Below are 22,170 nucleotides of genomic sequence, written 5' to 3' on the forward strand. Positions count from 1 at the left end.
TAAGGACTCCATCTGGTTTTAGAAGCTTAGTATCAAGTGCCATAATTTGGGAGTCAGTGGGGTTTTATAGGCACTCTCCCAAAGCCATTGTTCTATCAAAAAGCAAAACTCCACTTTCGTTCTTATTTGTTTTAGAAGTGTTTAGCTTTTTTGTATGCCAGATACAGGTATTTAAATAAGCTGTTCATTAATACACTGTCAAACTCCTCAGGGAGAACTTGCTCCCATTTTACACGTGGAGCATGGAGGAGTGAATTCGTGTGGCTTGTCCCATGTGGTACTGCAATTTAGTGATGAGTTTAAAGTCTTTCTAGCTCCCAGTCTAGCTTTTGGACAGCTGTTCTGCAAAGAAAGGGTATAGGTTTTCTTCTGTTTGCGTTCCTGTACAGTTGTGGCAGCTTGGGATTCCAATTATGCTGTATCATAAGATTCATTTTGAACATGTAGTGGATTGTATTGTGTACAAACAATGCTTCTGGGAATGAAATAGATGTTCTGATACCTCTTCTCCTTAAAACAAAGTATTGGTTTGTGACCCTTTTTCCTCACCCTAACTTCCAAGTCCTCTTGGATTATCACTTTGGGGAAAATGAGGATAGGAAATTAGCATAACAAAGCTCTGTGTGACATGTCATGAAATGGGAAGTGATTTCTATTTCACAGATCTCTAAGCTGATTTTACCAACCCATGTTGGCATGCACACTCCACAATTAAAGTTGTGTGCATTGGAGTGCTTAGGTCATTGCCACTTCTGTGTCACACTGAATAAAGGACACGGACTGTTGAGTCTTCATTGAGTACTTGCTGCTTTAGCGATGGTCTTTCCTTTTATGCTCCATAAGGAGTGGGTGCTAATTTGGAGATCTTGTCTTGTTTTGTGTCTCTCCTCAAACCTCTGCTAAAATTTCTGAAGTTGACAATTGTCTGATTTCCTTAATTATTTTTTATGGCTTCAGTTTTACCTCTAGATCCGTTTGTTATTCCGCTTCATTTAAATGATCTAGTACACTTAGCATGCTGTTCGGTTAATACTTCCTTAGGTTATTGGGGAATTTGAGTGACATTCTGCTGGGTGTTGCTTGCTTTAGGGTTTTTTTGCTTATCAGTTCTCTTCTGGAGTCTGGTTACTCTGCTATGTGGAATACTTCTGCCATGAACAGCTGAGTCCTGTACTGTTGTGCAGGGTTATTCTGTACAGCAGGTCTCAATAGAGCTCAAGTTACTGCTAAGTAGCATTTCTATTTTGACATGCACCTCAAAATGTAAGAACAAGAAATACAGATATATGCTAAGATTGCCTGGAGGTAATGGTTTCCTTATTTTTTTCCCAGTAGATCCTGATAATACATTCATTGTGCAATCTAAGTGGACATTTACAAATACATTAGAATTTATATCTTTAACTGCATCTTTCTTTAATGGAAGAGAGAATCTTATATGACGCATCCCTTACACTACTGCATTTCTATTGGCATACAGTGGGAATGTTCACCAGTTACAATTAGCATTGATTATATTGCTGCATTCTTGGCTTTATAAGGAAACGTTGAGAAACATCATGATTTTTGTGTTAAGAAAAACCATCTGGTTCATAAGATTACTACATCCTCACTACTTAATATCCTGAAACAGAGACATGACGCTGGCTTTTGTTTGTTTTCCCCTTGTAGATAATCTGTGGAGTACCTATACAGAAAAAGGATCAATAGTTGAGAAGAAAGATCAGCCATCAGTTGCTGCATCAGAAGATACAAAAATGAGTGGACTCCCTTATGTTTTTACAGACATCATGACCTACTTCACAATGCTTGTAGGGATTTATTTCCCATCCGTGACAGGTAGATACAACTTTTCTTCTTGAATGAGGATGTGTACATATAGCTGGAAAAAAAGGTTAAATGTGTGTGTGTATGTTTATTGATGACATGTGACATTGCTAGTCTGTGTCCAAGTTTTATGTACCCAGAACTCTCTGGTGCTGGAGAGAAATAGTTGGCAGCCGGTTATTTTAGGCCCATATAGGATATAAAGCATCAGTTTTAAGTGCTATTTTCTATGTCTGGAATGAAAACAAAAGCTCCATGTGTTAGTCAGTGCTTAATTAAAAGAAGATGCATACCTTTATAATATTTTAAACTTCAAATGGATGACAGAACAGTTGAGTATTAAGGCTATTGTTTCAGGTATTCAGGTCATGATCATATCTGATCCTACAGTTAGGATTTCGTTGCATGGAGTCTGACAATGCCTTTGCATTGGAATGTCTTGACATTAACTTCCACGGTTTTGCCTCCAGCAGTGGTCAGGAAGTACTAGGAAAGATGGCAGAATTAGTCACTTGTTGTATGATTTTTCCTTCCTGTTCAGTATGTGCTCGGAAACATTTTTTCTCCTGTTAGATTCAAACAGGGATGTGGACATGTGATGTCCTTAACCATTCTTGTACTTCCTGCCTGCTCCTTTCTTTTTTCCCCTATACTTTTGTATATAGTTTATTGATTATGTATGTTCTGTTTAGTAGAAAGATAATGCATTCAATCAAACTGGCTAAAATTGATAAATCCCTGTTAGTTTATAACTTACTTTGCTAACTCCTTCATATTTCCTTATCTAAAAAATGATTCTGAAATTATATTTGAAAAATAATTGTTATTTTATTTTATCTGTCGCTTTCCTGAGCTTTCTGGAATTTGTTCAGTCAACAATGGATGGTAACACAAATTTCTGATTAAAAGAATGTATAAATGGGGGGGTTGTCCAGGATTATGCATTTCTAAAGCCTGCTTCATTGGTAATGATGTGTTAAATCAGGCTTAAAGTTTAACATTCCCATTCTGTTATTGACACGGAGTTAGTATTAATTGGTTTTATGACATACAAATTTGGTCTCTTTTTAAGGTATTATGGCAGGTTCAAACAGATCTGGAGATCTTAAGGATGCTCAGAAATCTATTCCTACTGGAACAATTTTGGCTATTTCAACTACGTCTTTTATTTGTATCCTTTATGCTGTAACTTTTCTTTTTTTCTAGTGTGCATTCTGTACATATAACAGGACTTTTCATTGAAAATTTGCTGGAGGTGCCCGAGTAGAAAATGAAGGAAATCTAAACAGAAAATAAATTGTCTAAAGTACAAATATTAGAAATAAGTATTTTTAAAATGTCTATAGACAAATGTTTCTGTATATATTCTAGTAGTGCTTCAGATTTCAAGATGGAGCATACTTTCAGTGAAGTGATACAGAAGGTTTTATCATCATGTTTCAGCTGGCAGATTGCTTGGTTGTGATACTCTGTATAACCAGTGAAAACTCTTAAAGCAAACTAGCAGCAATAGGAATTTAGTCCTTCAATACCTAGAAGACAAAAATGCCCTTTTGCATGAGAAAATGTCTGTTCTGTTACGTGACACATGAACTGGTGACTTCCATTACTTCACAGTTCAACTGTGTATCAAATGCAGTCGTAGAGAATCTAAACCAAAAGGTTGTAGCAGAGAAGAATTAAAGAACAACCACCGCAAAACAGTCAGAACAAATAAACCAACAACAAAAAAAAACCCACTTCATTATCATGGACACTTTAATTTCATCCCTAGGTGAAAAATGATGCTGTTTCTTTTTCTGTCTCTGATTATTCACAGTGATATCTTCCTTCAGTCTCAGTAATAGATCTCTCCTGCATAGTCTTGTTTGGTGCCTGTATAGAAGGTGTAATATTAAGAGATAAGTAAGTCATATTCAACTTCTAGTTTTACAGAGAGTATGTGCGATCATGAGTTATGTTAATAGGATTTATTAATGGCTCTTATGGGAAATATCTCTGTGAAGTATTTTGCTTAAGTCAAAACTGGAGGGAAAGTCTATCTGTAAAATTGAGATGGCTGCAAGAACTGGTCAGGTTATTGGACTGTATCCCTTCAAGGAGCAGAAGCAGAATCTAAGGTAGAATCATAGAACGGTTTGGGTTGGAAAGGACCTTAAGATCATCCAGTCCCAACCCCCTGCCATGGGCAGGGGCACCTCACACTAAACCAGGTTGCTCTGAGCCCTGTCCAACCTGGCCTTGAACACTGCCAGGGATGGGGCAGCCACAGCTTCTCTGGGTACCCTGTGCCAGCACCTCAGCACGCTCCCAGGGAAGAGCTTCTGCCTTGGATCCAACCTGAATAAATGTTTGAATTTTGATGATAAATATTTGAAGTGGAACTGGCCCTAATATGATGTTCTTGAGAAAGAAAATCATAGTTAGTATTAGTGGAGCTGATGGGTGGAGGTAAGGGCAGTGGTATTGCTTTGGGAGGACTAATGTGCACCTGAGGGACAAAGGCAGAAAAGGACTTTTTTGACATGACAGGGAGAGTTCAAGAGAGAGGCTGCAGAGCGCTGTCAGGCCTAGGATTTCCTCTGGATGTAAACGTACTTTTTGTTTTGAAATACCAGTTGCAGATCAGGACTCATCTCAGTTTTCATCCGTGTTATTGCCCGAGGTCATTTGAGGCACAATATGAAGCATGAAGGAAATAAATGTAATGGAGATAAGCATGCACAGAATCTCCAGATTTTGGTGAAATTCTCCCTTACAAGAAGTTGAGTTGAGTAGGATGAATCTGTTGGCAGGCTTCACATTTGTTTCCTTGCTGGTGTCTGGTTCTCTTTTCTACTAAGGCCTGAGTTTGCACTGAATCCATGATCTTTCACTTGCAGTGCTGCCAGTTCTTTTTTGGCTGGAATCCAGTCTGACAGTAAAACATACGGATTTTGATCCGGTTTAAAGACCAGGAGGTTTTGGTTTTATTTTCATTACTGATTTCATATCTGCCATAGGAAAATGTAGGTCACACATCTTTCACTCTGAGGTTTTTTGTCCTTTCTAGTGGTTCCTACCCTGTGTTTAGTTAAAAAAACACAGGCAATAGAATGTGAATTCAATAGAATTTGGTTAAGAATGAATGTGCAGCTTGCTTTATATACTCACTTAAAAACTGCATCAGGTAGCATGACAGTCAGAAGGCATGTGGATAATTTGAGGTGGGGGTGTCTCGAAGTTTCTCTATGTTCATACATCAGTGTCACACACCATTAAAAGGAAGGGTTAGTACTTTGTTTTGCTAATCTTCTGCTTATGCCCTAGGGTATATCTGATCTGTAGATCAGACTCCTGCAGTCTAGTTCCTAGCAGTCACAAGGATCTAAAGGATGCATATGTAAATACTTCTGCTGTTGGTGTTAATCCTGTAGTCTGCCAAGATACCTGATGATTTTGCTGCATGTCTGCCTGGAGGCATCCATTATGTTTTCTTTAAACCAGCAGAAAAAAGAGAGTTTGCTTGGTTGAGAAAGCTTATAGTGCACAATATAATATGATGTTTATTGATGAAAAGCGCTGTTGTCCAAAAAAGATTGAAATGTGCATGATGAAGCCGTACTAGAAGTTGTTTTAATGCTTACTGATGCTTTTTCTTCTTTCTTCCACCCCTTTCAAGGTTTGGAGAAGCAGTTAATGGAAATCTAGTGGTGGGTACACTGGCCTGGCCTTCTCCATGGGTCATTGTCATTGGTTCATTCTTTTCAACCTGTGGTGCTGGTCTTCAGAGTCTCACCGGTGCACCCCGGCTGTTACAGGCCATTGCAAGAGATGGCATTGTGCCCTTTATCCAAGTGAGATTTATGTTTTTTCTTCAAGTACAGCTTATATTATGGCAAATGAGGCATTACTTCTGCTGTTGCTGTAGAACTGTGAGGAAAAAGTTTGGAGCTCAGTTCTAATGGTGAACAGTAATAGACCGAGCTATTGTAGGACAAAAGTTTGAATGGGGATATTTCTGTGCAATTACGTTTAATGATTTTTGTTCTTATACATGAAATTTAATGGCTCAAAACTGAGAACACAAGTTTTCTATAGTGATAATAAATAATAAATGAACTAAAAAGCAACTATCAAACTGAACTTCTTGACTTCAGGCTGTATTTGTAACTTGTATTTGTGAACAGCATTGATTTAATCTCGTTATGGAACTGCATGATAACTTTGTATGATAGGGATTCAATTTTAGTTTTTATTCATTTTTGTAAGCTGAATGAAGTCAACAACAAGATGTAACAATAGAAGTGTGTCCCATGGCTCTGAATGTTCAGATTGTTCCAGCATCGCTGTGCACGTTTTAACAATGAATAAACTGGATTTGTCTCAAAGGAAGTTAAGGGAACTGGCAAACAGAAGAAAAGAGAACCCTTGCTCAAAGATATTTAACACAATTGCTGGTTAGCACCTGCAAAAACTGGACAACTAGACTTGGGTTAAAATAAATGGAATTCCGAAATACAATAATGTCCAGAGGGCAAAGCTGTGACTTCTGTTGATGGAGCTTGGAGCTTGAAAGCTTACCTCAAATTGCCAAGAATAGCCAACAGTTGCACAGCATAATGATAATCTGCCAAAAATAGGTTCAAGTATAAAAAAATGGGATTATATCTGAGTAACTCTGATTTGGTTTGGGGTTTTTTTAAAACAGAGTTAGGGGACAGTTGTTGAATTTAGCACAGAGAAAGAAATCGCAGATAGTGCAGAAAGTAGCTAGGGCTGAATGTAGGAGAATAGGCTGTTCTGTGTGGAGAGAGTGCTGCAGATGACTTGAAGCACTTGTTTGGTTTATATCATTATTTTGATACCTACGATATGTAGCCAAACTTATGTTTGAGGATCGCCTACTTTACCCACACTTACCCTTGGTGTCTCGGTCAGATGTGTGCTTGAGGTCACTGTCTCACATCTGAGGTCAGTGTAGTATGTAACGTTAAAAATGAGCTGTTATACTTGGTGAATAACTTAAGACTATTCAGGGATATCTGTAATCTATCTTTAATGAGGGCTAGGTATAGAATAGGAGCAGCTTGATTTGGTTCCTGAGCTTGGGGGAAGCCTACGACAAGTCAACATTAATGTCCTGAAACCAGGACAGTTGGGTTGTATGGAGAGAGACAAGCAAAGAATTGCATTATTGTCTGAAGTAATTTGGTACTTGGTGAGAGGGTGACTGTATGATTCCGTCTTATCAGAGTCAGATTTCAAAGGAGTGAAGAATAGGAAGGAAAAACTTAATGTGGTTTGGGAAACGAAGGAAAGGGAGCCCTGGAGAAGCAGGATGTTGCAAGACTTGAAAAGTGCTTGCAGTTTTGGAGTGAAACAGCTGCTGCATGAATTAAGGAATGAAGGCAAAAAGATTAATATAGGGGCAAAATAAAATGGCTTTTTAGTGTAAGGGAAGCAAGAGTGTATGGTAGGAATCTAAGGAAAGAAGAAAGTATTCAGAATGAGTGAGGTGAAGAACCTAGACCTTTGGAAAGGAAGCCATTATGGAAAATGGGAGTGAAGAGAGTAAATACAGCTGGAACTCGAGGTGAGGCTGTTTGCCACCTATCACCAGTATAGCTGGATAGAATTCTCCCCAGTGGAAATTACCACATGTGAAATGATGTTTGGTAGGCTCTGTGCAGGATCATAGGCTTAAAGTAAATCCTCTTTCAAGATCAGTATTTGTGTTTGTAAGTACTGAGTTGATGCCTGTTCTGTATACTACAGTAAATACTGCCCTCAACTATATTAGCTTTTTGTAGACTAAGTGTGAGTCTCTGATGCACGTTGGTTTTAAGTTATTTATTTCAACAGCAACTGCAGTAGTATTTTAATGTTACAGTCATTGCTTATTTAAGTTGTAATTTTCATATTAGAAATGTATGGGTTTGCACTTTTGTGTGTGACTTTCTCATAGTACAGATTGCTTCATTTTTAACCAGTGACTTTTTTTGGTTGCAGTTAGGGTTAGTTTGCAATCTACACCATATTTCATAACTGCATAATGAACAGCTTTCCCTGACCTTACTGTTTATTTCAATTGAACTAGGTATTTGGTCATGGAAAAGCAAACGGAGAACCGACTTGGGCTCTGCTCCTCACTGCTGGTATTTGTGAAATAGGAATTTTGATAGCCTCATTGGACAGTGTAGCACCCATTCTTTCAATGTAAGTAATGTGGTGGTTTGTCTTCTTAAGTTGAATAGTACCATGTCTTTAAATAGGTACCAGATTTTCTTTTTAACATAATACATGGTAGACTTTGTTTTCTAACAAGTTATATTCCTGTTTGATCCTCGAGGAAATATGAAACAACAAAATGGCTGGAACTAATTTCTGAGACACAAAACCCTTGTTCCATGACAGAGTTCTTGAATGCTAGTAAAAATAAATCAACTTTTAAAAAACTGTATTTTAAAATAAAAAGTCCTGTTGCTGTAGTTCGAGTGCATCTAATAGACACAGACAAAACAATTTAATGTTTTCGGGTAGGAAAAGAACTTTGTTTCACTGACTTAGCCTTGGAAGCTTATCCCATGTGTCATGGGTTGACCCTTGTTGACTGCTCAGCCGCACACATCTGCTTGCCTGATCCCCCAGTGTGATGGGGGAGAGAATCAGAAGGGTGCAAGTGAGAAAACTTGAGATAAAAGGGTTGAGATAAAGACAGCTTAACGGGTAAGGAAGAAGCTCCAGGCACAAGCAAAGCAAAAGAAGGAATTCATTTCACAGTCAATAGCTGGGTGTGTTGTGACAAGGAAGGTGATCACCATGTGTAATTGTTAATTGGGAAAGCAAAGAGCATGAACTTCAAATGTGTCCCACTTCTTCCTCCTTTCCCTGAGCTCTTACTGCTGAGCACTAGGTCATACAGTATTGAATATCCCTTTGGTTAGTTGTGGCCAGCTCTGTCCCTTCCCCTAGACTGTTTGCTGGCAGGGCGGCAAGAAAAAGAGAGAAGGCCTTGATGCTGTGTAATCATTGCTCAGCAACAGCTGCGTTGTTATCAGCACTGTTTTGGTTATAAATCCAGAACGTAGCACCATATGAGCTACTGTGAAGAAAATAAACTATCCCAGCCAAAACCTGTACACTGTGATTGTCAGGTGTTTGCCTTGCTTTCTCCCAAGTCTTTGTTTGAGGCTCTCTGTTATGCTAATACCATCTTTTGAGGCCTAGTATTGACTTATTCTACATGTTGTGTTCTATTTGCCACTGAAAACACAGTGTACAAGTTCCTACCCTTGTTTGGTTTGTGTTCAGCCATTTACCGCCAATCTGTCTAGTTAATTTCCTATTGGAAAATGCTTTCTGTTCCCTGCTTTTTATTGTTCTTGTTTTTGTCTTAACAGGTTTTTCCTCATGTGCTATATGTTCGTAAATCTGGCTTGTGCAGTTCAGACGCTTTTACGCACTCCCAACTGGAGACCTCGTTTCAAGTATTACCACTGGTAGGGAATATTCCTTCATTCAGAAGAGTTAAGGCTAATTCTGCAGCCTCAAATTGTTGATTTTCCTTCAGTAATAAGGCAAAGCCTCCTTTCTAACTTCAGTGAGTTACGATTCATGCACTGGAAAGACTTGAACAGCAACATTGTTCTCATGTGGGTTTTTAGCTTAAATTCAAATTAATGGTAAATAAGCGATAGGAAGAGTGTGTTTTGAAACGGGAATAGGGCTAGTAATAGCTGTGATCATGAAAGATGTGGCTAATTGTAGAGGTTTTGTGAAGGGGCTGCAGGATGACATTTAATATTGCTTATAAGCTAAGAGATCTTAGGTGTATGTGAGAATGAAGATGAAAAAGCATATAGTCTGTCTTTAATATTGAGGAAGGTTGATACAATGAAATGTCACAGGTTTGCCCTGAAAAAATCCTTTCGAATATGCTCAGTAGGCATTTAGCAGTTTGGCATCAAAACCTCCAAATGTATCATGTCTGTTTCCCAGTCTGTCACTGCAAACACCTAGTAGCAGTTCCATCAAGAAGGAAAATGGGGGATTGTTGTCTTTTGGGTTTTTTGGGGGGCTTGAATTTTGTTTGGTTTAGGGGGTTGTTTTGTTTGGCTTTTTTGTCTTTGTTCCACCTCTCCTGAATCATCTGGTTGTGGCACAAGTACAGTAAGTGGTGAAGAGTACCTTAAAAGCTAATGCAGGTTGATAAGATGGAGGGTGGAAAGAGGTACAGGATGGACCGTGGTGAGGCAGGAAAAAGAAAAGGGTTGTGAGATGTCAGCAGCAGAGTTTGTAACCTTTTGGCTATAATTCTTTTTGATATTCTTCCCAAAGAAATCAGTGGGCCAACTGATTTGCTGGGTGACTGTGGCATCACTTCCAGCCAAAGCTGGTGTTGGGATGCTTGGCAGTATTGGGATGGGGTGAGAGTCTTAGGTTGGATAAGTCAAGCATGAAAGAGCAGCTGTTGTTCTTTTAGATGCTGATGTCTTCAGAACAGGTAGAAAGCATTTCTTAGGTTTAAACCTGGATGTATTTTGCTTTAATACTTGTATGGTATTAAAGAAGCAAACCAAAGGTACTAAACAAAAGATGGGTCTGTTGACACTCTGTCACGACAGTGAAAGCTAGCAGATATTGGGTGAAATTGAGTCTAGGGTGTCATACGTGACTAAAAGCATTCACAAAACAACCCATTTCTGAGCTTATTTACAGCTATCTTGAATAATAATGTGGGCAAACCAGGCAGATAAACTTGAATCTGGAGATGCCTCTCTAATTCTTTCAGCTTACGGTTCCTCTTTGTAGCCTTAGAAAGATCATTTTCTGCATTCTCATCTACTGTCCTGTGTTCTTGCTTAAGAGACGGGCCACAACAGAAATGGAGAATATAATTAATGGGTCAAATTTAGTTTAAACTAATCAACTATTTTTGCTGGCAGTAACATAATGTTGTTTAGTATTGCTTGAGTACTTTTTTTAGCTTAAATTCAAATTAAATAAGTGATAGGAGTGTGTTTTGAAGCAGACCTTGTTTGGAGGTACCAACAGAGTTTCAGAAGTGACAAATGTAGTAACGCTATTGTTATATGTAGTTCAATTGTATTAATTGTGCTACAAAAGGTCTAGAATGTTTGGGGGGGTGTTAAATATATGTAAACTAAAATGGGGATAATGTATTTGTATTTACATTGTAGCTATGAAATGGCCTTTGAAGAAGAAAGGCCATTTAGTTATTGAAGGCCTTTAGTTATGGAAGTTAACTTAAGTAAGGAATTGACTTTGTGGAACATTTGCATGCCTCTTTAAAAAAATGGAAAAAAATGGTTTCTTTTAGGACTCTCTCATTCCTGGGGATGAGTTTATGTCTTGCCTTGATGTTCATTTGCTCTTGGTACTATGCTTTGATTGCCATGCTAATCGCAGGATGTATATACAAATACATAGAATATAGAGGGTAAGACCATATATCTTATTTATTCTATATTTAATATCTTTAACAGTAGAAAGCACTTTTGTATAATGTAGATACAACTGAAGTAATAGAATTGAGAGTATTCCTTGAAACAAGGTGAGATCCTGTCTCTATGAAGGGCTGTAAGTTTTCAGGTTCTCATTTCTCTGGAAGTTCTGTTCCAAACTTCTTAACAGCTAGAAATAATGAAAATAAGAACCAATACATCTGGGAAAATGTCATTTGAGTGGAGATTATGGTGTAGTGTTTTAATGCCGCAGGAACATCACCTTTTAATATCAAGCAGCAACATACAGAACTGTTACCTTCTTATTAATTGGTGCTAAAGCCCAGAAATGCTCCTCTTTTGTGTGGACTTCAGCCCACTTTTTAGGTTGAATCATACCGAACAATCCGGAGCACCTACCCCGTTTTGCATTATATGCCTTTGGCAAGGGACTCTTACAGAGCTACACCTGTAAGAAACACTGTGTGAGTAGGAGACTGAAAGAACGTGCTGAGTTCATAAAGAAAGAAAACCCAACCAAAAAAACCCCCAACCAACCAACGTATCCAAACCCTGGTGCTGATTATGATCAGTAATGTGTGTGCTTTCCCTTTCTAAGGAAAGACACCCAATGCTGAAAGATTCTAGTCAAGAAAAATAGTAAGGTCTTGGAGCAGGAAATTGAAGTGAGGCCAGTTTTGGTGTGCGATTAAGGACAGGTCTTAAGTGGATCAGTGGGTATAAACTGCTCCAGCTTGTGGGTACTCCGTCTTTTAATAGCTCCATTTCCAGATTAGATGCTTGCCTGGATTGTGACAGCTCCGTTTACTGGATCAATCATAAGGAAATTAATTTGCCTATATTAACCAGGAAGTTGGATCAGAAGGTAGCAGTTCTGCTTGTGTCTATATGGGCATGCACATATATCAATGTCATATGTATGTGTATACAAATTTGTATACAGACTCTATAAGTGTTGTGCACAGGCAGCACATCTACCCTGGAAAAAGAGATTATTTTTTGCAGAACTTTATCTTTCTTTTCTCCCTGCCTTTACAAATGCAGGGGCTGATTTGACAGCGAGGAGAGACTTGCCCTGATATGTTCTGAGAACTGGGAAAACCTGGGCTTTGATGTGGATTTTTAGATAACTAAATAAAAGAAACTCAGGTGACTGTGCCATCTGTCAGGCTACATTTTAATCGCCACACTGTTTTTAATAGCTTTTGAATTCAGTTTGGCTTATTCCACCTGATTTCAAAAGAGGGCTAGAGGTAACAAAGTTGTGGGTGAATTCATGAATGGAAACAAGAGGGAAGGCAAGGCAGATGGACCCCTTGCATAGCAGAATCCCCAGAAAGGAAAATTGTGTTAGCCTAACAGTTCTTTCTTATTTGGTCTCTGCATGACATCTAGCATAGCTTTGTATTGGGAGAAAGAGGAGTGGAAAATGCAGGGAGATTGCAAGTAATCAGGAGTGCAGGTGAAGCCTTAGGCTCATCCGGGAGACAACCTGGGAAGAAAAGGACGTGGAGAAAGCTGTATTGCTGGTGTTGGGGAAAGATATAACATGCTCATCCATACAAAACCAAGATTCACTTATTCATTCTGCCACTTTAAAACAGTTCCTTTGAAGTAAGGGACTTGGGGTTGGATTAGATGACCTTTGAAGGTCACTTCCGACCCAGGCTATTCTATGATTCTATGTAGTCCTCACTTATTCATTCTAGTGTGCAAAAAGAACTTAAGTTACCTCGTGATTACAAAAAATCTTTTGAAATATGAATAGAATAAACCTTAATCAATATTAGTAACAATTAATAAGTAGTTCTCTTGAAGGGACCTGACACTAGTTTATCTTGCTTAGTCTTCATTCTTGATTTAAATCTGCAAGATGAGGGGTTTTGTCATGTATTCATGCACAAAAGTGTTGATTTTTCATGCCCATTACCCTAACATGAGAAAATGTACTTAATCTATATAAATAAATGGGACCCTGTTAATTGAATCTCTTTGCACCCCAAAGAGCGGAAAAAGAATGGGGTGATGGAATCCGAGGACTGTCTCTGAATGCAGCTCGCTATGCTTTGCTTCGTGTTGAAGATGGTCCTCCTCACACCAAGAACTGGAGGTAAGCCCTATGCCTTCCACAATCAGATAAGTCTCAAAATAAGGAACTCTGTTGGGAATATTGCTGTTAAAGCTAATGCCAAAATGAAATTCATCATCAAAATAATGTTTAAACTTGGGCATGGAAATGATGTCATTGCAATAGTATTACTGTTTACTACAATAGTAATTAACTTTGCTGGGAATATGAGCAAACTAAGGTGAACTTAAATCCATGTGGTGTCAACATAGCTTTTGAAAGCGCAGAAGAACTTTAAGTGTTTTGATGATTTATAGCTTTTTCAGATTTAGAGCAACAGTTATCATTGAGTCCCACTGTCTCTGGAGAAGAACCTGCAATTCCATAAGTGTTTGGGTAGTTTTATTTCCTTTTCATTCTATGAATTTTCCCTCTGAAATACATTGTATAAATGTACAAAGGACCCATTATTTGTTTAAATTATTTTTTTTGTGGCAATCTCTTTCTACGTCTCTTTGTTTACTAGCAACACTTTCTTAATTTCTGAGATATCATTTAAACAAAATCTCATGTTTGCTCTCCATTTGTATGTAATGGGATCAAATGTCCACTACTGTTCTTGCAAGATATTCTTTTTACTTGTTAAACTATCCCTTTTCTCAAAGCCAACACAAAAAATTACTTGGCATTTAGGAACAAAAGGACATTTGTTCAGTGTCACCTCTGGTGAATGTTGCGCAAGTCAGAAGAACCCGATCAGTGGAACACACAAAAAAGAAATTGTCCCTAAAAGTGGTGCTTTAATCATTGTCACTGGTCTGTGATAGCATCCCTGGGTGCATACACTTGCAATGTTCTGTTGCCCTGCAGTGTAACAGCGTTATTTACCATTCGTTGTGGGATTCCTGATCATAAGGGGTTACTGTGGAATACATGAATCACTGCCTTTATCTGAGTCTGAACTGGACCTCCTTGTTAGGTCTTAAACTGTGCTGGTTCCGAGGCAGGACAGGAAAATAATAAAATGTTAGTTTGGAAAAGGAAGCAGATTGGATATTGATTAAAGGAAACAGAATTCATCCTCATCGTGTACACAGTTGGTACTGAACCTGAGGTGCTACCAGTTACAGGTATGACTGTTCTTTTGGAACGACCTATGTGGGTTGAAGACTGGATCAACAAGAACATCATGAATATCCAGGAGGACAAGTGCCAAGTCTAGTATCTGAAACAGGCTTGTCCAATGCAGTGGTACAAGGCTGGGAACCTGCTCTCGTGAAAAGGACCTGTGGTTCCCAGTAGGTAATAAGCCAGCAGTGTGCCTTGGCAGTGATGTGCTGGACTGCATCAACAGGAGCATACCTAGTGTATTGGAAAATAAATATATTGGGAAATAATATTCCTCTTTGCTTAGCACTCATTGGAATGCATCTAGAATATTTAATGCAGTTCTCAGCACCCTAATATAGGAAACACATCAATAGGCTGGTATGGTTCAGCAGAGGACCCCTGAGATGGTGGGTTTGGGGCACAGGGGCATATTCCCTGTGGAGAGAGGCTGAGGGATCTATGCTTGCTCAGCTTGGAGAAGGCTTAAGGAGGGGCCTAAAAGCTGATATCACTAGCTAGTAAACGTCCATTACCAAGGAGAAGGTACTGAGAGGATGGGTTGAGACTCCTTACAGCTGCATGTGGTGGGGGAAGGAGAAAACATGATAAAATGGAAACAGAAAAAAGACTTAAAATTGAGATGGTGCTAATTAAGCAGTGAAGAGGTTACCCAGTGATGATAACATCTCTTTCTCTGGAGGCTTTCAAAATGCAGCTGGATGGAGATGTAAACAGTCTGGTGTGCATTCAGTGTTTAACCATGTTTAAGCAGCAGGTTGCACTAGAGGACCTTGAAAGGGTGATCATCTTGATTCAGTAATGTTCTTGGTTCTTTAAGGGAGCTCCTCAGCAGGCTGGTACAGTGGCTTATGCAGGCATTCTGCACATGAAGAGTTGCTGATATTGCGAGTTATGAATTCTTTGCTCTATAGTTTAATGTTTTCTATTGAACTAAGCACTATATCTGCATTTCATTAATCAATAATTTTAATTTTCCAATCCTTTCTTGCTTTTCTATATGTATTTGTGTGTGATTAACTTACTTTCATTTTTCTTTTTTGGCAGACCTCAACTTTTGGTCTTGTTAAACTTGGATAGTGAGCAGTTGGTGAAACACCCTAGATTGCTTTCTTTCACCTCTCAGCTGAAGGCTGGTAAAGGACTGACTATTGTGGGCTCTGTGCTTCAGGGAATCTACTTGGATAAATGTACAGAAACCCAGAAAGCTGAAGAGGTATGTACAAGGCAGCTTACAGACACTTGGAACTTCCATTAGTATTTAAATGTTTAATCTGGATAACTTGTATCTTAGAACAGACTTATATTGAATAAACCAGCAAGTTTTACCCTCAGCACAATCACTGGTTATAGATAAAAAATAGGTTGGTGTGTGTAGCAAAAAACAAATAAGTGATAGTTTTTTAACAAATTATAAGAAAACTGATTTATTTAATAAAAAAGTTAACATCTGGCAGATGCAGATGTCATAACTTCATCCTCTGGATGTATACATGATATGGTTTTCTACATTGTCCTAGAAATACCTAGCAGAGCTAGGATTAGGACCAGTCTTTACTGGAATCTTACTCTGTTGCTTAACCGTAAACAACATCCTCCTTGAAATCCTTTACTTTTTCTCCTTTTTCTTTTTAATTTCCCGTTTATTCTGTATCTCCAGAGAAGGTAGGATGAGGTAGGGAAAAACAGTAAGTTGTCATATGATTTAAGGTGCCCTCTAACTGTGCTTAAAACACACTGAATTTGAATGTTTCTTTCTATTCTTTTCTCCCTGATAACTTCTCTGTATTTGACTGGACTGCCCAATTGGAAATAGAAACCCAGTTTTTATGGGAAGCCCTTAAAAATACCTCAATTTTAAATATCTACTTTCTCCAGAAGTAGGCTTTGATTGCCCATATATCTTCCAAAAATGGTGAATATCTTCAGTCTTGTTGAAAAGAATATCAGTTGAAATGTCTACTATTTTCATAGAATCATAGAATAGTTAGAGTTGGAAAGGACCTCAAGATCATCAAGTTCCAACCCCCCTGCCATGGGCAGGGACACCTCGCTCTAAACCATATTACCCAAGGCCTCATCCAACCTGGTCTTGAACACTGCCAGGGATGGAGCATTCACAACCTCCCTGGGCAACCTATTCCAGTGCCTCACCACCCTAACAGGAAAGAATTTTCTCCTTATATCCAATCTAAACTTCCCCTGTTTAAGTTTTAACCCATTACCCCTTGTCCTATCACTACAGTCCCTAATGAGGAGTCCATCCCCAGCATCCCTATATGCCCCCTTCAGATACTGGAAGGCTGCTATGAGGTCTCCACGCAGCCTTCTCTTCTCCAGGCAGAACAGCCCCAACTTTCTCAGCCGATCTTCATATGGGAGGTGCTTGGATTTTGATCCAAGTCGTCTTCAAAGCTGTGTAAAAATGCCTGTGATTTATTCAAATAGATGAGTATTTGAAATGGACTTAACAAAGCTAACTGCCCTCTTTCCTCCCAGCTTTCTGTTGGGTTTTATTTTCTCTTTGGTGTTCAGACTAGTCCCAAGTGGCTTTTCAAATGACTAAGTAGGAAGACATACTACTATCACATGAAAAGGCTCCAAGAGAGCAATTAGCATGGAAACAGTCTAGCAATGTTACACTGTGAAAGTAATTGTTATTAAGCTGTTGTTATCAACATGCATGAGTAGAAAACAAGACTGAGCATACAACAAGGCCAGTGAAAATCTTTAAACGGAAAGAGTTTACCCATGGGGGCTGAAGTGTTAACCCATAGCTGGCTTAACTTGATGTCAGCTACATGGTTGAGAGAGGGAACAGCAGTGAATTTACACCTGATCCTCAGGTTTGCTAGAAAGTCAGACCTTGGTGTTAAGATCAAGGAAATTATTGCTTTTGAAATAGAAATGAAGATGACTTGTGAAAGTTTGGTTTTGGAAAATTTCAACTAGAAAAGGTTTCTACCAGAGTTGTAGGAAATCAAGATTCTTTTCTATTCACAGCTTTTGGTTTTGTTTTAAAAAGGAAAAAAAGAAAGCATCTTTTAAGTGAACAAAGCGCTCCTGTTTAAACTGGTATGTGCTCACAGGTACTGTTTGCACAGGCCTGTTAGCTTTGCTGCCAAATTGTCTGAAGACTTCCTTTTCCTCTTTTAAAGATGTGCCCTGAAAACATAGTAATTTCCAAAGGTTCCCTACGCAACCTCCATACCATTTTTTGAATGCTCCTTCTAAATGGTTTCTGCGTCTATGTTTATCTGTGTTTAAATGGAAGAGTCTCATACTGAAATTAAGCCGGTGTGGGAGATTTAATCTGGTCAGTTTATCATGCCATTATTCAGACAGTGATTCCAACTGTCTCCTGCACATCTATTTACCATGTTGGGAGCCAATAAATAAAGAACTGGCCTCTTACTGTCAAAGTGTTTTAAGGAGCTTTGACAGCCTCATCTTCTAAAGCCCTTGGCATCACATTTTTCCTAACCCTTCCAATTCCAAAAGGAAGGATTTGCTATTTCATACCTGAGGTCAGTCATCAGTTTTGACTTTTACCTGAAGCAGTGTTATTTATCTTTGTCAGTGTGTTTTTATTCGTATCTTGTTTGGGAAATAGAAGGCTGAATAATTAAAGTAATGAAAATCCTATGTGTGGTGTTTTGGATTTTACTTGTCACAGAATCATGTTCACTTTCTTGGAACTAGCAGTTTCTTGATGGTAGTTGTACATTGCAGGTAATGGTGTGTTTTTACTTAGTGCTGCTACTTCTTATGGTGTTTCTTACCAGTGTTGCTGACTGTATTTCCCCACGTGTAATCTTCCTTTGGCAGAATGTTAAGGCCTTAATGGGAGTAGAAAAGACTAAAGGCTTTTGCCAGATTGTGGTGTCTCCTAATTACAGAGATGGAATATCCTATTTGATTCAGTCGGCTGGGCTAGGAGGGATGAAGCACAACACTGTTCTGATGGCATGGCCACAGTCATGGAAGCAGACAGAAAATCGTTTCTCATGGAAAAATTTTGTTGGTATGTGCTTATTGATTTTCTCCTATGCATTTGTACTACAACTGCGTAACTGATCTATTTGCTGTGTGGAGATGTGATGCACAATGTCCAGTATTGAATATTTCCCCACATCTGATATCATGTGGTGCTGGTTTTCTCAGTCTCTTCAACCCTCGCTTCTTGTTCTCCTAAGCATATTAGTCACTAAATCCAGTGTGTTCCTGTTCCAGCAGAATCTGGGAGAATTTAAGCTTCTGTATTTAAAATAGAACAAGAGCTGTGAGTGAAAGCCAGCAGTTCTCAGTCAAATGTCTTGTTTTCCCTTGCAGATACTGTCCGTGAAACAACAGCAGCTCAGCAAGCACTGCTGGTGGCGAAAAACATTGACTTATTCCCAACAAATCAAGAACGTTTTACTGAAGGGAACATAGATGTGTGGTGGATTGTTCATGACGGTGGTATGCTGATGTTACTGCCTTTCCTCCTTCGGCAACACAAGGCAAGGACAACAGAAAATAGCTGTTGTTTCATTTTCTAGCAATGAATGGTATCATCTTGATAGTTAAGTATGGTGATGGCATCACACATTGTTGTAAACTATCTTTTTGATAGGTTTGGAGGAAATGTAAAATGCGTATCTTCACTGTCGCGCAAATGGATGATAATAGCATTCAAATGAAGAAGGATCTTCAGATGTTCTTGTATCATCTTAGACTGAATGCTGAAGTGGAAGTTGTTGAAATGGTATGTTACTGCCTATCTTTCTTTAGGTGCAATGGAGACTAAACTTGTGAATTCTTTGATCCGTTGAAAATGGATTTAGCGTTTTTGAAACTAAGAGATGTTAGCCCAAATACTAAAAGGGAAAGATTGCAGTCTCACTAAGAACAATGAGTTTTAAAGCCAAGATTACCTTACCGTGTCACAATGCTAGTGTGAGTTTAAATGGTCTTGTCAAGTAGAGTTGAGACATTTTGATGTGTTAATGCCCATTTTATTTATCAGATAGTTCATTCAGTAAGAAAAAAGCTTGTTTTTTTAGCATGGAAGACTGAGTGTGCTTAAAGTAATAAGCCATAGCTTCCAGCATGAGAGATGATGAACATATCCCTCTTTCCAACTGCTGTGTGAATATCTCTCTGGAATAAGGAATCCCAAAGCCCCCATGAGCATATGTCTGTTGTTTTCAGCTTTGCCAGCCTCAGCCCACACCAAACAACAAGACAATGTAGCTAGAAATCCAGAGATCAAATAATGACAAGACTGATTTTATAGCAGTTTTTCCTTTATAAATGCTGGCCATAAACCACTAAAGAGAAAGGACTAAAGCTGTAGTCTGCCTAGACACACTTTTCTTGGCAACAAAGGAAAAACTTCATTTCCAGCACTCAAAGGTGATAATGTCCAAAGTAAGACAAAAAAACCTCCAGCTCTTCAAAACTCATTTTGATGTGGGATGGAGATGGGTTGACTGGTTCAAGACTTCTATTATCACCAGTTCCTGAAGAAAAAAAAGCCTTATCAAGAAGGTTTATCATGCTGCTCAGCCATAAAGCAAATTTTAAGAATAGTTAAAATTACTTACAGAAAAAAAAGTTACTTGGGAAAAATGTGGATAGGATTTTGAGTGAAGATGTAAGATAAATGCTTTCTTTATTTTACTTTTTGTTTTGCTTAGAATACTGAATATAGAAGACTAAAATGCTGTGTCCTGTGCAGGTGAAAGATAGTGAACAGAGTGCCCTAAAAAAGGCTCAGCCTTGGCTGGGTTTTGAGCAGAAGGACAATATAGGAAGCACAGTTTATTCTTTTTAGGCTTGCATTTAACCCTGAGAATCTTCCTGAAGATGAGACATGTCACAAGTCAGCGACAGTTCAGATAATTGCTATAGATTTTGACACTGTTTTTTAGCTTTCAGCTGATGTGAGAATATATGCCACAGTTTCTTCATAAAAACTTCTATTCACATGTTTCTCACTGGGGAAAGGATGATGTGTTACTTTGGCTCTAGACAGTTTGTAAGGAAACAACTGTGTGCATATGCTCAGGAGGCAGCCATGCAGACCCACTGAAATGAATTACTTTCAACCCTTCCTCATTTCTGCAGCCTAGTTGGAACAGAACAGTGTGAAGTCTCCCCTGAGCACCTCAAATTTAGCTGAAAATCATACTGATATTGGTATAGTTCACTGTACAAGATAGCTGTTTGAAGAAGTTTGAAGAATGAGGACAGAAATGATTGGTCGACGGCATGCTTGGGATTACTCTGATGGCTATAAATACATCCAGGGCTGAACGAATGCGGGACTGAATGTGGTACATTGAGTAAATGTTGTTCTTTCAAGTAGTACTTTTCTCCTGATGTTTCTAATGCCAATCTCTCTTGCAGTTTGAAAATGATATTTCTGCGTTCACGTATGAGAAAACATTGATGATGGAACAGCGATCTCAGATGCTCAAACAGATGCAGCTGTCAAAGAACGAAAGGGAAAGAGAGGTAGGGGCTTGGGCTTGGCAAGATGTTCTGTGATAAATCTGAAAGTATTTCTTGGCCATGGCTTCTAATCAGCTGCTTCTGCTGCTCCCCTGCCATTACTAGTCACTGGTGGTATTTTACACGTTGTAGTCACAAGCTTCATGCACCTGTATACTTGTGAATATTTTAATATTAATATATTTAAAGCTTTTTTCTTTCTTTTTTCTTCTTGTGCTTCTGCCTTCTCATTTATCCTCTTAATTATGCCATTATCAACACTTTTTAATGACATCAAAGGTATTGAATGCTTTGGCTTTTGTATCACTTAGTGAAATAAGAGATTTCTCCTGTGTTTAACTGGATTCATAAAATAACTAGAATTTCCTCTTGTGTGTATTTTTTTTGTCTACTGATAATTGTAATTTATTTTAGGTTTCTTTGGGTTTTGTTTTTCTAATCTCTCCTTATTCTCTTTTTTCCATTTCACCATATTTTTTTTTAAGGTTCGTGAAGATGCCTTGTGTTGCTACAACAATGTGCTGCTGTAAAACCTCTTTCTTCTCTTCTGCATCATGATAGTTTTCTCTTGATCTCAGCCTGCCTCACATCTTTTTAGTAAAACACAAGGTCTCCTATACTCCTTACTCGGTGTTCTTAAGGTTCTTATTTCTTTATTGAACACTAGTATTTTACCAGTGGAGTTTGAGTGGTTAGTCAATCTACAGTAGGCTTTAAAGGGTTTAACTTCCTCATGACTGCTTTATGAGTAGCCTAAGGACCTAAAAGCTCTGTAGTCTATAGCATATAAATTGTAGTGGAGACAAGAATTTATTCTCAGCTCTGTGAGTTGATTGGGATGTGCACTACTGCAGAGTGCAGTTTGCTTGGAAGCTTTAATTTCTTTTCCCCTTACCATGTTGGGTTTGGTTGGTTGGTTTTTTATTACTCACTTTTATCTGAATGTAGCCATCATCATTATAGCTTCAGCTTGTTCCTTCGTATCAGGCAGGGTAAAATACAAATGTACAAAATACCACTGAATTTCTTTCATGTTCTGAAGTAAAATCCTTTATAATTCCAAGAACACCTAGTACTTGTTTCCTGCCTTATCCGAGAATAAAAGCTCTACCCATGTGGTGTTTCTGATTGGGTATATTAATCTGTCTTTCTTGTGTATGTTCGTCAGAAAATGTTTAATTA

General features: G+C 38.5%; 1 protein-coding gene across 1 annotated transcript in view; it reads left to right on the top strand.

Moving 5' to 3' along the window:
* LOC133223874 (solute carrier family 12 member 7-like) overlaps window positions 1-22,170 on the top strand; it is a 56,376-nt gene that overhangs the window by 24,920 nt on the left and 9,286 nt on the right. Inside the window, exons 9-21 of the mRNA XM_061374979.1 lie at window positions 1,672-1,839; window positions 2,900-2,998; window positions 3,675-3,732; window positions 5,489-5,663; window positions 7,907-8,025; window positions 9,210-9,308; window positions 11,150-11,269; window positions 13,300-13,404; window positions 15,538-15,706; window positions 18,319-18,514; window positions 18,823-18,992; window positions 19,106-19,237; window positions 20,884-20,991. Of these exons, the coding sequence (XP_061230963.1) occupies window positions 1,672-1,839; window positions 2,900-2,998; window positions 3,675-3,732; window positions 5,489-5,663; window positions 7,907-8,025; window positions 9,210-9,308; window positions 11,150-11,269; window positions 13,300-13,404; window positions 15,538-15,706; window positions 18,319-18,514; window positions 18,823-18,992; window positions 19,106-19,237; window positions 20,884-20,991 (1,718 nt within the window). The remainder of the gene's footprint in view (window positions 1-1,671; window positions 1,840-2,899; window positions 2,999-3,674; window positions 3,733-5,488; window positions 5,664-7,906; window positions 8,026-9,209; window positions 9,309-11,149; window positions 11,270-13,299; window positions 13,405-15,537; window positions 15,707-18,318; window positions 18,515-18,822; window positions 18,993-19,105; window positions 19,238-20,883; window positions 20,992-22,170) is intronic.

This window comes from Neopsephotus bourkii, unplaced genomic scaffold, assembly GCF_033783945.1.
Source record: "Neopsephotus bourkii isolate Nb327-2 ecotype Australia unplaced genomic scaffold, CSIRO-AGI_Nbou_v1 NB_1655, whole genome shotgun sequence".
In the NCBI taxonomy this organism is placed as follows: domain Eukaryota; kingdom Metazoa; phylum Chordata; class Aves; order Psittaciformes; family Psittacidae; genus Neopsephotus; species Neopsephotus bourkii.